The 13,401-nt window shown below is 38.6% G+C and overlaps 1 protein-coding gene across 2 annotated transcripts in view; it reads left to right on the top strand.

Moving 5' to 3' along the window:
* The window catches only part of Pak5 (p21 (RAC1) activated kinase 5), a 273,086-nt gene extending 264,843 nt beyond the window's left edge, over positions 1-8,243 (top strand). For both annotated transcript variants that reach the window (XM_076929827.1, XM_034496762.2), the window contains 3 exons: positions 3,336-3,461; positions 5,406-5,540; positions 7,726-8,243. In XM_076929827.1, the coding sequence (XP_076785942.1) occupies positions 3,336-3,461; positions 5,406-5,540; positions 7,726-7,881 (417 nt within the window). In that variant the 3' untranslated portion in view covers positions 7,882-8,243. The remainder of the gene's footprint in view (positions 1-3,335; positions 3,462-5,405; positions 5,541-7,725) is intronic.
* The last annotated feature ends 5,158 nt before the right edge of the window (positions 8,244-13,401 follow it).

Genomic DNA, 13,401 nt, shown 5'->3' with positions numbered 1-13,401 from the left:
TAACGAGATTAAAAAGTACCAGTCCCTAAATGTTCAAAATGTACCTTCTTAGTGACTCAAGTTTCTGATATGTGTAGGCAAATGAAATGTATTGCCAAAATAGTAATCATTAATCTTCATTCTATATGAAACTAAGAAAACACAATAGTATTCCTTCTTTAAGAAATTATATGAAATTATAAATTAATTATATGAAATTATAAATTTTAGAAACAACTAACACTACACCAGTTATATGTACTCAAAGGCACGTAAACACACAAAACACATACATGTGCACAGAGAGACATTACAAAGTCCTAAAGTTTGCCCACACTTCTGCAAAATATTTTACTTGCTAGATTTTTTGAATTTTCTATTTTAATTTAATCCATTAAATTTGAACTATTTGAATAATTTAAACATTGTCAGTCAAAGTTGAACCAGATTATTACAAAGTGTATCTGATACCATTAAAAATTCAGTCTTCTAGATTTAAATACTAGCTCATTCTTCTTGCCTCCTACCTCCCATCTTTCTTGTAGTATCCTCCAGGAGCATGAAAAATATGATATGTGGGTCCATAGGCTGAGGGAGGTAAAACCCATCTTCTTATTCTTTTCTGGTCCTTCCCTTGGTCAACCTAAATTCTCCTGATACCTAGCCTAGCTCTGGGAATTAATTCGTCCATAGAGGGCTGAGTTGTGCAGGAAGGCACCTCTTCAGGTTATCAAGTCTTTAGCCTCTTGCCCCAAGTGTTTAGAGTTCTTTTGGCTGGTCAAGAAATGTTCCCACTCTCCCACTAAGATTTAATGAAACTTCTGGATGCTGTGTCCAAACTGTGATATGAGCAAAACTACTTCTACCCACTCCATGGGTTTCCTTTTCAAGGCATAAGATAATACTCGATTGGTTTTCAGGAGTATGTCTAAAAGATTATAATATTTTCATGGTAGATAACTAAAGCTACTGTTTCAGGCCCTTAGATTTATCCTTAGTGATTCCAGTCCTTCCTCAGGACTTAACTTACCCTCATTAAAAATGGTGGTCATCCATCTAGACTCTAGATCCTAGTTGATGTAGATATTAAGTGTTCTGAAACAAATATACTTAAAGGTCTTCTTTCCATAGTTTGTGCAGACACATATGCTACAGACAGTCTTGAATCATTTATAGGGAAGTTGGAAATTGTATACTAGAGAGGTGTAGGAGGCACAGTACAATCTCAGAGAGTCAAGGTATTAAGTCCATATTGAGTGGATGTTCTGATTGTTCTGTTGATGTGACAAATACTATGAAAAAAGGCAACTCAAGGAAGGAAATTGTTTTCTTGGCTTATGCTTGTACTTCCCAACTCATCATTGGGAAAGCTAGAGCTAAAACTAATGACAAGTACACTGGGGCATTAATCATGAAGGAACACTGCTTGTTGCACACTCCTTGGCTGTGTCTCTGACAGACTTATGCTTATCTATATTTCTTACATAAACCAGGACAACCTGCTTAGGAATAGTGCTACCACAGTAAGGTGGGTCCCTCTGAACCAATACATAGTTAAAACAGTTCCACAAAGGTGAGTGAGTGCACAGGCCAGTCTGGTCAAGGCAACTCCTCATTGGAGGCTACCCTCTCAGGTGACTCTAGGTTGTCAAGTTGACAATAAAAGGTAACTAGAACATGAAACATACGACTGCATACTATTTATATATTTCCAAATAAGGTTATATTCTAAGATCTTAAACACACAATTAATTAATGATAAGTCAAACTTTAAAATAAATTTAAAAGATTTAGAGAATAAGGAGATAGCTTAGTATATACCATGCCTGTACAAACTTGAGGACCTGTGTTCAGATACCCAGCACCCCCATGTATAGCTACATGCCTATAATCCTAGCACTGGATGACAGAGACAGGAGGATTCTAGCCAATTAGGGAGTTCCAAATTCAGTGAGAGCCTTTTTCTTGAAAGAGGTGAATAGGTAAATAAACATACAACACATTGACCTCTGGTCTCCATGACTGTGCACACACAGGTGCACACACACACACACACACACACACACACACAAACACACAAATATATGTCTTTTTATTATAAAAATTACAGTGGAGCTCTATAATTATAGTTGAAAATGCAGGGAGGGGTGTCTGTTGTCCTAGACAAATGCTGTAACACTTAACTAAACTCCTAGTCAAAAGCAAGTTCAGAGAAAGAAAGAATACACAACACAAGTAGATAGAAAAAAGTAGGCCTTGAAATCAGAAGTCTAAGGATAGAGCACAGCAAATACATAAGGTGAGTGTAACAGAAGGAGAGCCAAAGGAAAGGCTGAGGGAAGCTCAGAAGAATATGAAGAACAGCAAGAGATAATTTGTACCCAAAACAGAGTATTCTTTTGATCCATAGTAATCTTAACTTCTGATGGTCATGCTTAACTATTGCTAATCAGTGCTCAAAATGCCCACTTTTTTGTATTCTATTGCCAATAACAAGGGCAAGTTGTCCATTAATGTTCTGTCTATAAGAATATCTGGAGTTCAGAGCAGTTCATTTTGACTAGGAACTGTACCTTCCAGCAATAAACTGAGTTCTGGGCATTTAGAGTCTGTATATCAGCAGGTGTCTCACGGTGCAGTTTGTTCTGAAATATGGTCTCAAGAACACCAGAGTTCTGTGCAAGGATTTTCAGAGCACTCTCATAATGTCAAGGATAAATAAGATAATATGCACACACAGTCCTTGGGCTGACAACTTTAAATGTCTGACAGCTGAATGCTGACTCTCACTTTATATGCCTAGATTTACACCTGTATAGACGTTCACATTAGCAATGTTGATTTCCATGGTCAAAGAGGCTAAGCAAAACGAGAAGGAAAACCTGGCACTGCAGTGTTAACTCAGCAACCTAGGCAACTGGAGGTCTTGCACTAATCGTAAATACAGATGAAGATGATGGGTATTTGAGTGATCTCATGGTCCATAAGGATCTAAATGTGTCCAACACCAAGAATCTGAACTGCACCAACATGAATCACATTTCTACAGAGAATATCTACTCCATCACACAAAAGCATCTTCTGTGGTATCACTGTAGGTTTGAAAAATATATTGTTTAATATATGCTTAACTTGCAAGGATTACCTGTGCTTGTCCTATAATTTCATGAGAGATAAAAGCTGCAGGGGTTCAAGACTGATAGGAAAGGTTATGGAAACTTCTTTACTATCTCTGGGTCTCAGTAATGAGTGTAAATGAATCGCGTTGTCCCTTTTTTCGGGTCTGTGTAGATATGTCTATTCCTAGTGGCCAGTGCTTTCTAATTATCTCTTTAATACTTTGCTTCTCCTCTCAGATAAAGTTATCTGACTTTGGTTTCTGTGCTCAAGTCTCCAAAGAGGTGCCAAAGAGGAAGTCACTCGTGGGTACCCCATACTGGATGGCACCTGAGGTGATTTCCAGGCTACCTTATGGGACAGAGGTAAGTAGGTAGCAGCCATCATTTGAGGTCAGTGGGTCCTGAGATCTACTCAGAAGCAGAGTGGTCCTGATTAGTGGGTCCAGGAGTTCAGGACTCAATTGATCCCCACCATTGGGGATTTGCTGGCTCAAAGTAGGCTGTGACAGAAGGAACACTGGTCCCACTGGGAACATCATAACCATCTTACACAGTGGCTTTCTCTGGAGCATTACAGGAAAGTGGGCAGGGGATCATAGAGTCAGTCAAATGCTGGTCCCACACCCAGTAACAGGTTGTAAGAAAACATAACTGGAATGCTTCAGAAAGGGGAAAGAAGTGCAGAAAGTGCCACAAGTAATATTTGCATATAATAGAAATATAATAGAAAATCATGTATGTATAATGAAACATTCAAAATATAGCCTAATTTCTATTTTTTTCTAGAAAGGAAAGAAAACCTATTATGGGATAAGGCTTAGAATATGAAAATGAATGAGAGTTAAGCAGAGGCTTTCTAGGTAGGGAACAGTGTGCACAGACACTCAGAGGCAAACAGAGATTTCCCATAGTGCTTCTGTGCACTGTGCTCTAGATGGCAATAGGCAAGTGGCTTGTACTGATGAGCAAAGAGTAGCACCATAAAGAAGACAGGCTCTCGGGCGGGCGGTGGTGGCGCACGCCTTTAATCCCAGCACTTGGGAGGCAGAAACAGGCGGATTTCTGAGTTTGAGGCCAGCCTGGTCTACAGGACAGCCAGGACACAGAGAAACCCTGTTTCGAAAAACCAAAAAAAAAAAAAAAAAAAAAAAAAAAGAAAAGAAAGAAAGAAAAGAAAAAAAGAAGCCCTGCTCTTCTTCCTGTGATCCTGAATGAGGAGCTGGCTTGTTTTTTTTTTTCACTGTGGTCCCCAGAAATAAATTGTCAGTGACAGTCATTGCAAGAAATAGAGAGGGGGACGCACATAAAAATGTAATAAGGGCATCGCAAGAGATGACTAGATGGTTTTACCGTGCCACTGCCCTAGCCTCCCTTCCTCTGGCCTGCCCATTCCTTACTCAGAACTGCTTGCCACTCCCTGCAAACAGCTTATAACACAGGGCTCTGTGTGGGGTCATTTAAAATAATAAGAAGCAGAAGAGATAGATAGAAAGAAGTAGGGTTTTTAGAGCACTCTCATGATGTCAAAGATAAATAAGATAATATGCGCACACAGTCCTTGGGCTAACAACTTTAAATGTCTGACAGCTGAATGCTGACTCTCACTAGCCTCCCTTTTCTTATGTTTAAATGCAACTTTCTTCTCTATTTTCATAATGTAAAAGTTTGTATTTTTTTCTTTTCTTTTTTAATCTGGCCTGGTCAGCAGTTAATACAGAACTTAACAGGATAAAAATTAAAGCTCTAACCTTGAGAATGGTAAAATTTCATTTGTAATGAACTGGTAAGAACTTAACTAGAGTCATCTTTGAAAAGCACACAGGGCTTAGAGAGAAGGATTATCCAACAGTTAAGAGAACACACTGGTTTTGCAGAAGACCTGAGTTCAGCTCCTAATACCTACATCAGGCTGCTCTCAACTTCCTGTAATCCCAGTTCCAGAGACTCTGACATCCTCTTGTGGCCTCTGAGTGCAAACCACAATCACACACACACACACACACCTACAAACACACACACCTACATACACACACACACACACCTACATATACACACACACACACCTACACACACACACATCTACACACACACACACCTACACACACAAATATTCCTTTAAAAAGAAATATGTAAACAAATGACATTAGCAAAAAGAGTGAAATAGTTCAGCATGTAAAATTGTATCATAAAGTTTGAAATTTTAAAAATTAATTTGTAAATAAGTATAGGTCTTCTGGGTTTCATGACACAATCAGAACTCCGGAATGTTCTCCATTCCTGACGTAACTAGTGGATTGTGCTTAACAGGTGGACATCTGGTCCCTTGGGATAATGGTGATTGAGATGATTGATGGTGAGCCCCCCTATTTTAATGAGCCCCCTCTGCAGGCCATGAGGAGGATCCGGGACAGCTTACCTCCAAGAGTGAAGGACCTACACAAGGTAAGATTAGCTATAAGGTTGTTCAGCCTCTTTGTCCATTTAAAGACCAGCATATCCACTCTGCTGGCTCTAATTTGGTGTAAGTTTTGGACTTAAGTCATCTAGATTCAAGTCTATGTTTGTCTATGTTTTCCTGTGCCTTTATTGGAAAGTGACTCCACACCTCCTACTACAAAGTTTTTTATCTATAAAAGGAATGTCATCAGCTTTTCTCTCAATGGGCCAGTAAGAGGTGAATTGAACACACTGGTATGTCCTCACTGAGTAACTGGTGCCTGCTGAGGCCATCTAAGTACTAGGACATATTTCAGCACATGCCTCAGTTTCTTGACTTTTGTAGGGCTTGCATTCCAAGTAGAAAAGAAAGTAATACAGTTTACACAAATGGATTAAAAAAATCAGTGCATGCTATAAAAATGCCAAAGTATTGTGGAGAGATAGAATGTATAAGATGAAAGATAGGAGCTCCTTTCCTGTGAAAATGGCAAGGAAGCCCTTTATGGAAAGATTTATCTGGGCCAAATGGAAAGAAGGCACTAGCCATGCAAGGATCTGGAAGAAAAAGATCCCAGGCAGAAGGAGCATCAGATGCAAGGAGCTGAAGCCAAGGAAGAAGGCTTATATGTTTCAAGGAGACAAGTGTTGAACAGCTCAGAGAGATGGGTGGGAACTAGTTCATGAAGGCAGAGGAAGGGCATGTTCATATCAAGGACCAATGAGTGTGGTTTTCACATGTTTCAAGACATAATAACTGGGACTAAGCCAGGGCTCACAGTCGTTCCAAGAAATACCCTGGTAGCTCTCAGCTCCCTGGAAGACATTTCACAGTCAAGCCCAGCCTAGCCATGCCTCCTTCCATCTGCTTTATAACAGAAAAAGCTCAAGGCTGCCTTTTACAGGAGAGGAGTTTGGAGTGGTAGGAGTTCCCATTTCATCTCACCCCTTAATGAAAAGTACTCAGAAAATTGTTAGTATAGGTTGTGCAGAAGTGCAGTAAAAAGGAAACCATAATAAATCAATAAGAGTTTGAAACTTTTGCTGGGTTGTATTGAGATTAATCAGTAAAATTTAACTAAAAGTGAACTGTGTGAAAATAAACTCATACCCAGTAGAAATGACTGCTATGGAACACACAAAGATATACTTATTCCCAATGTTTAATGGCTGGCAAAATCCCAGGCTTGTTTCCAAAGAATAAATAATCTATGGAATAATTAAACAGTGAATGCTGCACAAAAACAAAAATGGTGAAACAAATGAAGAATCTCATAAATGCAACACTGAGTGAAAATAAGCCAATGAAAATTAACAGCATACAACAGATATATTTATGTCTATATAATACATTTATAATATATAATGTATTCCCATATTATATATGCACATATATGTATATATGTCTATGCTTGTACAAAACTATATATGTATAAAATACATATATTTATGTTAAACACATATATTATATACATACATAATTGCATGTCTGCATGATACACACACACACACACACACACACACACACACACACACATATATATATATTTCTGTACAAAAAGAAAAGCAGATAAAACTATCATATCCTATTAGCAGTAAGATGCTCATTACCTTTTGTTGGGCTATGGTAATGGCAAGAAAAGAAGCCTGAGGCACCCTCTTAGAGTGGTAGAAATGTCCTGGATCTCAATAGAGATAAAGAATGAGCATATGTCAAAATGTGCTAAAGTTGATCAGGACATTCATTTACTGGTGCTCATCTCCAAGTGCCTAAGAGAGACATCAGAAAAGTCAACTTTACAAAAATTAAAGGCAAATGTCCATGTCAACCAACCTAATAGAAATTCATTTCTCTCTGTTAAGAAAGCAGAGGCATCCCCACTGAGTACTGTTTCATAATCTTAGTTAATTTTGTCACACATACAACTAGGATGCATATAATCCTGACACAACAATTGCTGCCATTTTTTACCAGCATTATTTTATTTAATAAATAGTTCCTCTATCCTTTACCCTCTTTATTTAAAACTTTGATAGCAATTACAATGATGATGCATCTTTTTTCTTCCATATCTTTCTCCTTAATTTCATATATTTGAAGTCACCAGTGATGTTATTTGGAGCATCAATTCAAGACAGTGGGCTTGGCATCTGTTTCAGTTCTCACTATGATGTCTGTTTCTTTCCACAGGTTTCTTCCATGCTCCGAGGATTCCTAGATCTTATGTTGGTGAGGGAACCCTCTCAAAGAGCCACAGCTCAAGAACTTCTTGGACATCCATTCTTAAAATTGGCAGGTCCGCCATCTTGCATCGTTCCCCTCATGAGACAATACAGGCATCACTGAGAGGACTCACATAGGATGCAAAGCTAGACAAAGACATAAGAATGATTCAGGAGAACATGAGGAAGCCCGCAGAACATGCAAAGACCTGTGCATTCTAAACTAGCTGATTGGTGGGACAGTGTGATGACCTGACCGGCAGGGTTCAACAGACCAGGGCATCTTCTAGTGTCTTAAATAATAGGCATCTCTCCACTGACAGCTGGCATGGTCATTTGAAGCATGGCTTTAATAAGTCATTATTATACATTTTCAGCCCTTCTTCCAGTGAATCAGAAGGACTCAGTACAAACTCCGTTACGATATATCCTAGCCACATGCAGGGTACCACATAGGATTTTCTATTGAAAGAATACTTTTCTGGCAAAAAAAAAAAAATAAAGAAAGAAAGGAAGAAAGAAAATAAAAAAGCACTTTTTTTCTTAATGGTAGCAGTGTAATGTATTTTGCAATGAATTTGTAATTTTTCTGTACGATAGTTTTGATAATTTATAGTACTTTGATGTCACGTAGCCATTGTCTCGGTTGAAGTAATACTTGTTTACTAGCAGGCGTTTGAAAAAAGCCTTTCCTACTTTTTTATCCCTTTCAGAGAACCAACGATTCTTTAGGAACTTTGAATACTAAATGACCCTCAGTCACCGTCAGCTTTAGCAGAATATCTTTCTTATCTTAACAAGTGTCTTATGTAGTGGAAGAAGAGTTAAGAAGGATGGTGATGGTGCGGACACTTCACTTACCCAACCAAATATAAAGAAAGAAAATTTGAGCCACAGAATCGCCAAACGATCCCTTGAGATAATGCTAAGTATTTTGAAAAAAATCACATTTTCCTTCAAGGATTTTGGTAACACACCATTTTCTTTTTGTAGAGCAAGATATTTCCCTTGATGCCTACCTTCAAATAGGCATGGCATCCTCAGTGGCCAAATTTCCCTCCCAGGGAGTAATTTTAGTGCTGGGATCTTCGGACTCAGATCCCCAGGTAGAATGTTTCAGTGAGACCATGGAAATGCCAGGCTCACAAAGGAAGAATGAACCAAGGCAAGTTGTTTGGTTTTGTCCGTCACTGTTTCTGAGACTCTGTATGCTAGCACACCAAACTCTTGTCTGTATTTACCTTCATGCCACAGTATTAATCACTGTTATTCATGTATTGTGCTGAAAGTCTGAACGGATGATAGAGGATGAATTAGCAAGGGGGTACTTTATACCAAGTATGGTCTAACTTCAGTGGTGACCATGTTATAATGTGTTATGACATAAAGAGAGTTGTGCTGCTGTCTCAACCTTCCTGAATGTTGATAAAAATGAATGACTACTACAATACATTTTGTGTTGCTTGTTGGATGAATTTGCATGTTAACTGTAGGCCAATATAGATTTGCCTTTAAAACTCTGGAAGCGCTACATAGTCATCATTAGTTTTTATTAATTATGCATCAGACAAAAGCCATTTGTTACCAAACTGGAAAGCCAGAGGCTTTACTTAATGACTTTGCATACTGTAACAAATATGAAAATACATTTGTGAAGATACTCTGGTTGCTCTAAGCATAATTAAGAATTTTTTTGTAATTAATAGGTTGATAATTATTTATTATAGTTTAAAAGGAAAAAAGGCATAAAATGACCTTCTGCTGATTAGCTGTTCAGTTTTTCCCCAAACTGGAAATGCTTTACAATAAATAGAATCTAGAACTTTGTTTTATAAAACATAGAAGATCAATGTTTTATGAAAACTGTTAAGGTCTTAATATAAATATGTAAGAATAACAGCAATCTCAATCCCCAAAATGGCAGTCCTAAAATGTCACAAAACAGAGTGTCATAATTCAGCCAGCACTGTGTAGGAGAGGAGAGAAGAGTCAATCAGAATAATTTTTAACCAGAACCAACATTTAAAAATTCATTGCAAAATCCGCAGAAATAGCAGATTTTGGACTCAAACAACTTTCGACAGTGTAATGGAATTTTTTTTCTGTAATTTTCTTATCATTGGGCATTTTTTTACACTACTTGATGAGTTTACTAAATGTTACTGTAGCTTAAAGGAATCTGTGAGCAGTGAGCATTGGCAGAAGCTGCACCACAAATAAAGTAAGTGTTTGCCTTTTTCCCACCGTGCTATTGGAGAGACTTTTGTTCTGAGTTTGTCTTATTGAGTAAATAGGGATGGTGTGTTTATGATCTCAGGGGTGCAAATTGGTTTATATGTAACATCATGATGTCTCAAACTGAAGACAAACATCCCTACCCCCCCCCCGCAAATTACCAATTGTGTAAGAATGTGATATAGATACACTATTTAGAAAAGAATATTAAATTCTGAGAAACCAGGTTCAAGGAAAACCAGATGGAGAACTAAAGACCTTCATCTTATCCCAAGAAAGTTGAGCTGAAGTGAGGCATTTCTTACCAATGAATTTCACTAAAAAGTCTAAGCTAGAGAAGGAGCTGGTTTAGTCTGGAAGAGAATTCTGTCTCTTCATCACTATATTGAGCCCTTGAAGTTGAAGAAAAATGATTGTGTCAAAGGGCCCACTTCTTGTCTAGAAATTTTAGATAGTGACCTTAATGAAATGACCTGAGACAGAAAGATGAGGGAGGGCAAGTTCAATGTATGGCAAGGAAGAGAAAGATGGCGGCAACCTTCTACAGACAAGACAAGCCCTCAGCTTTGCTGCTAACAGAATAGGCATTATGTTTTCTCAGCTGTGTCTGATTGAGCATGAAGAAGAACCAAGGAACATGTTAAATACTTTTAAAATGAAATGAAGACCAGAGAGATGACCCAGTAGTAAGGACACTTGCCACTAGGACTGGTGACCTGAGTGACATTCCTGGAACCAAATGATACAAAGAGAGAACTGACTCTGGTAAGTTGTCCTTTGGCACATGCGCGCACACACACCACACACACACACACATACACACACAATATGTGTTGGAGGCAACTTTAGGGAGATATGTCTTCTTTTCTGTGGGAAAAGAGTTCAGGGTGACACTGAAACTGAACCCTAAACAAGTGTATCATCTACATAGCATCTCTTGTAAACAACAGAGGTTGGAGCCCTCTGACAGAACCAAAATGAGTTTAGGTAATCTTCTCTCCTTCCCTTCAAAAACATCTCACGTTAGACATATGAGCAGAAGGTTGCCTCTATACGAGTCCCCATAGACTTGACCATGTCACAGTCTGAGACCCCATGATGTGGGGGAGATATAGGAGAAAGAGGGACTAGAATATCATATTTTATATCCTGCCATACCTCCTGCTGCTGTCTTTTTCTCCCATGCAAGGTCACCCTGTTCAAAGGGAGCTGTGTTGGTTTTGAATTGACATGAAATTGACTCTTTGAAAGCCATAGTAGGTAAATGGAATTGGACATAATTATGATTGGGTTCCTGTTACCCACCTGGAAGAACATTCACTGGCAATTACTAAAAATAAAATAAAATCATTTCATGAAGCTAACATATCAGAGTCAGACTCCTTGGTCAATTTAATCAAAGAAATAGGTAATGAGATTTTCGAGAAAGACATTGTATCTAGATTAGATATCAAATATATAAACAGGAAAAATCTAGTGAAACAGGCAAAATGCAGCATAAATGGAATAAATATACAAGGAAGACTATAATTTTGAGCATGCTAATTTATGTTTCCATTTTCAGATAACATTATTCGAGTGTGGGTTATACCAAAAAGAAACTTGAGAACAAACATTTAAACACAAATTATTTACTTGTGCAGTGACCCTGGAAAACTTCCTACCAGAAAGAAGATTCAGAGAAAAGCAAATACAATATAATAATTTCCTTTCAATTGAAACATTTTCTCCTGGAGTAGGAAGTGAAGTTTATAAGACACAGGAAACTCATAAGACACAGGAAACTCACAAGACTTATAAAACTCATAAAACTTATTGGTGAGTCAATATCAATATTGGGTGGAGCTTTTTGGTGAGGCCCCTGTCTGAAATAAATTCACCATTTCTTGACGAAACAGTCAGGTGGAATTGTTTTTGTCTGCAGTCAGTTCCCTGTCTGAGGCAAATAGATACTTGTTCACCTCTCCCCAGAAATGTCAGGCAATGTGATGAGAGCCCAATCAAGGACCAACAAATTTAGAAAAGCAGCTGAGTGACTTCTGTGATGGGTGATAAGACATGCAACTGAGGGTGACTGGTCCAAATAAAGGTGAAGCATCCATAGGGATAAGCCCATCACAACTACCTTTCCTGTTGCCCTCCTATGTAAGGGCGAAGTCTACCATTGTCCTGATAGCCTTCTGTGTTCAGTGTAATGTGTCAGAGTCCTTTTACCAGCAAGTCTTCTCCTTCTCTGACCTTGACATGGAATTCAAGTTGCCTCTACCTGAAAAATGTCACCTTAGCCTTATGGAGAAATATAGGTTTGGCTTCCATTCTCTTGATAAGACCCTGTTCAGCAAGCACCTATGATTTGCTGGAATGCCTCTCCAATGCTAATGAGGCATCTCAGTACCTTAGCCTTCAGACAATGACATTTGCCTACTATGGATATTCCTACTGCCTTTCCCCCCAAACTATATAGCCCTTGATTCACTCCAAATAAAGTTTATCTGTCCCCCAAACTGGTCCCTGTGTGTCATTATTACTGCTTATATTCACAGACTGTCCAAAACCCTGTTCGTCAACTTTGCTTCCTCGTGGTCCAGTGGCCAACGACGCTGTCGAGAAGAGACACCCACACTTTCCCTGCGTGGTATGGGATGCTCTCACTTGTTGTTAGCAGTTCTGTGGTTTCTGCTGTGAGTGGTAAAACATGTAACGAAGGCCAACCTACATGAAGGTGGAGCATCTTTGAGCGTGCAAGGGTAGTCAACTTTATCTGCATAACTTTTTCAACCTTCTTCATATATGTTGCATGTCTCTGTAAATGTGATCTGCCACATGACTATGAGAACTCTTTAAATATGGCTGATAGAGGATAGATTGCAATCCCTGGAAGTAGAACACATAGAGTAGAATTAAAAGCAGGACATGGAGATAGTTTCATGGTCTTTGCTGTGGATAAGTCATACAACTGAGAGTCGACTATATCACTTATAAAATATTTCCTCAAGTAAGGAAAAAAATTACAGTGGAAAAATAAATATAGATGCTATCCTTGGCCTAGGTTTCTGATTTGGTAGGAAATGTAGGGGAAAATAAGAGGATGAGATGGCAGTGGTAGCTTCTCACTTCTTACAGCTGGTAGTGTATAAAAGATAAAGATCACTAAAAAGACCTATGTTATGTCATTGAGTCCTTCCTGGGACCCAAAAACTTAGGTTGTGTGAGAGGAATCAGTGAAGGAGAAGAGAATTAGGCAGAAGTAATAGAAAACAGCCTGTAGATCTTATTTTTAAGGAAAATGTGTGATAATCAGGAGATACTGAGCATCCAAGTTGTAGCCGCCTGTGGCCACAAGTCAACTAGGTTCACCTGAAAGGGGGCTGGGAATGAAAGGGGGAGGAGGGCGAGAAGAGATGAAGCC

The sequence above is a fragment of the Arvicanthis niloticus genome, chromosome 2 (genome assembly GCF_011762505.2).
Source record: "Arvicanthis niloticus isolate mArvNil1 chromosome 2, mArvNil1.pat.X, whole genome shotgun sequence".
NCBI lineage: Eukaryota > Metazoa > Chordata > Mammalia > Rodentia > Muridae > Arvicanthis > Arvicanthis niloticus.
The sequence above is the reverse complement of the archived record's forward strand: the minus strand, read 5'-3'. Positions and strand labels throughout refer to the sequence as shown.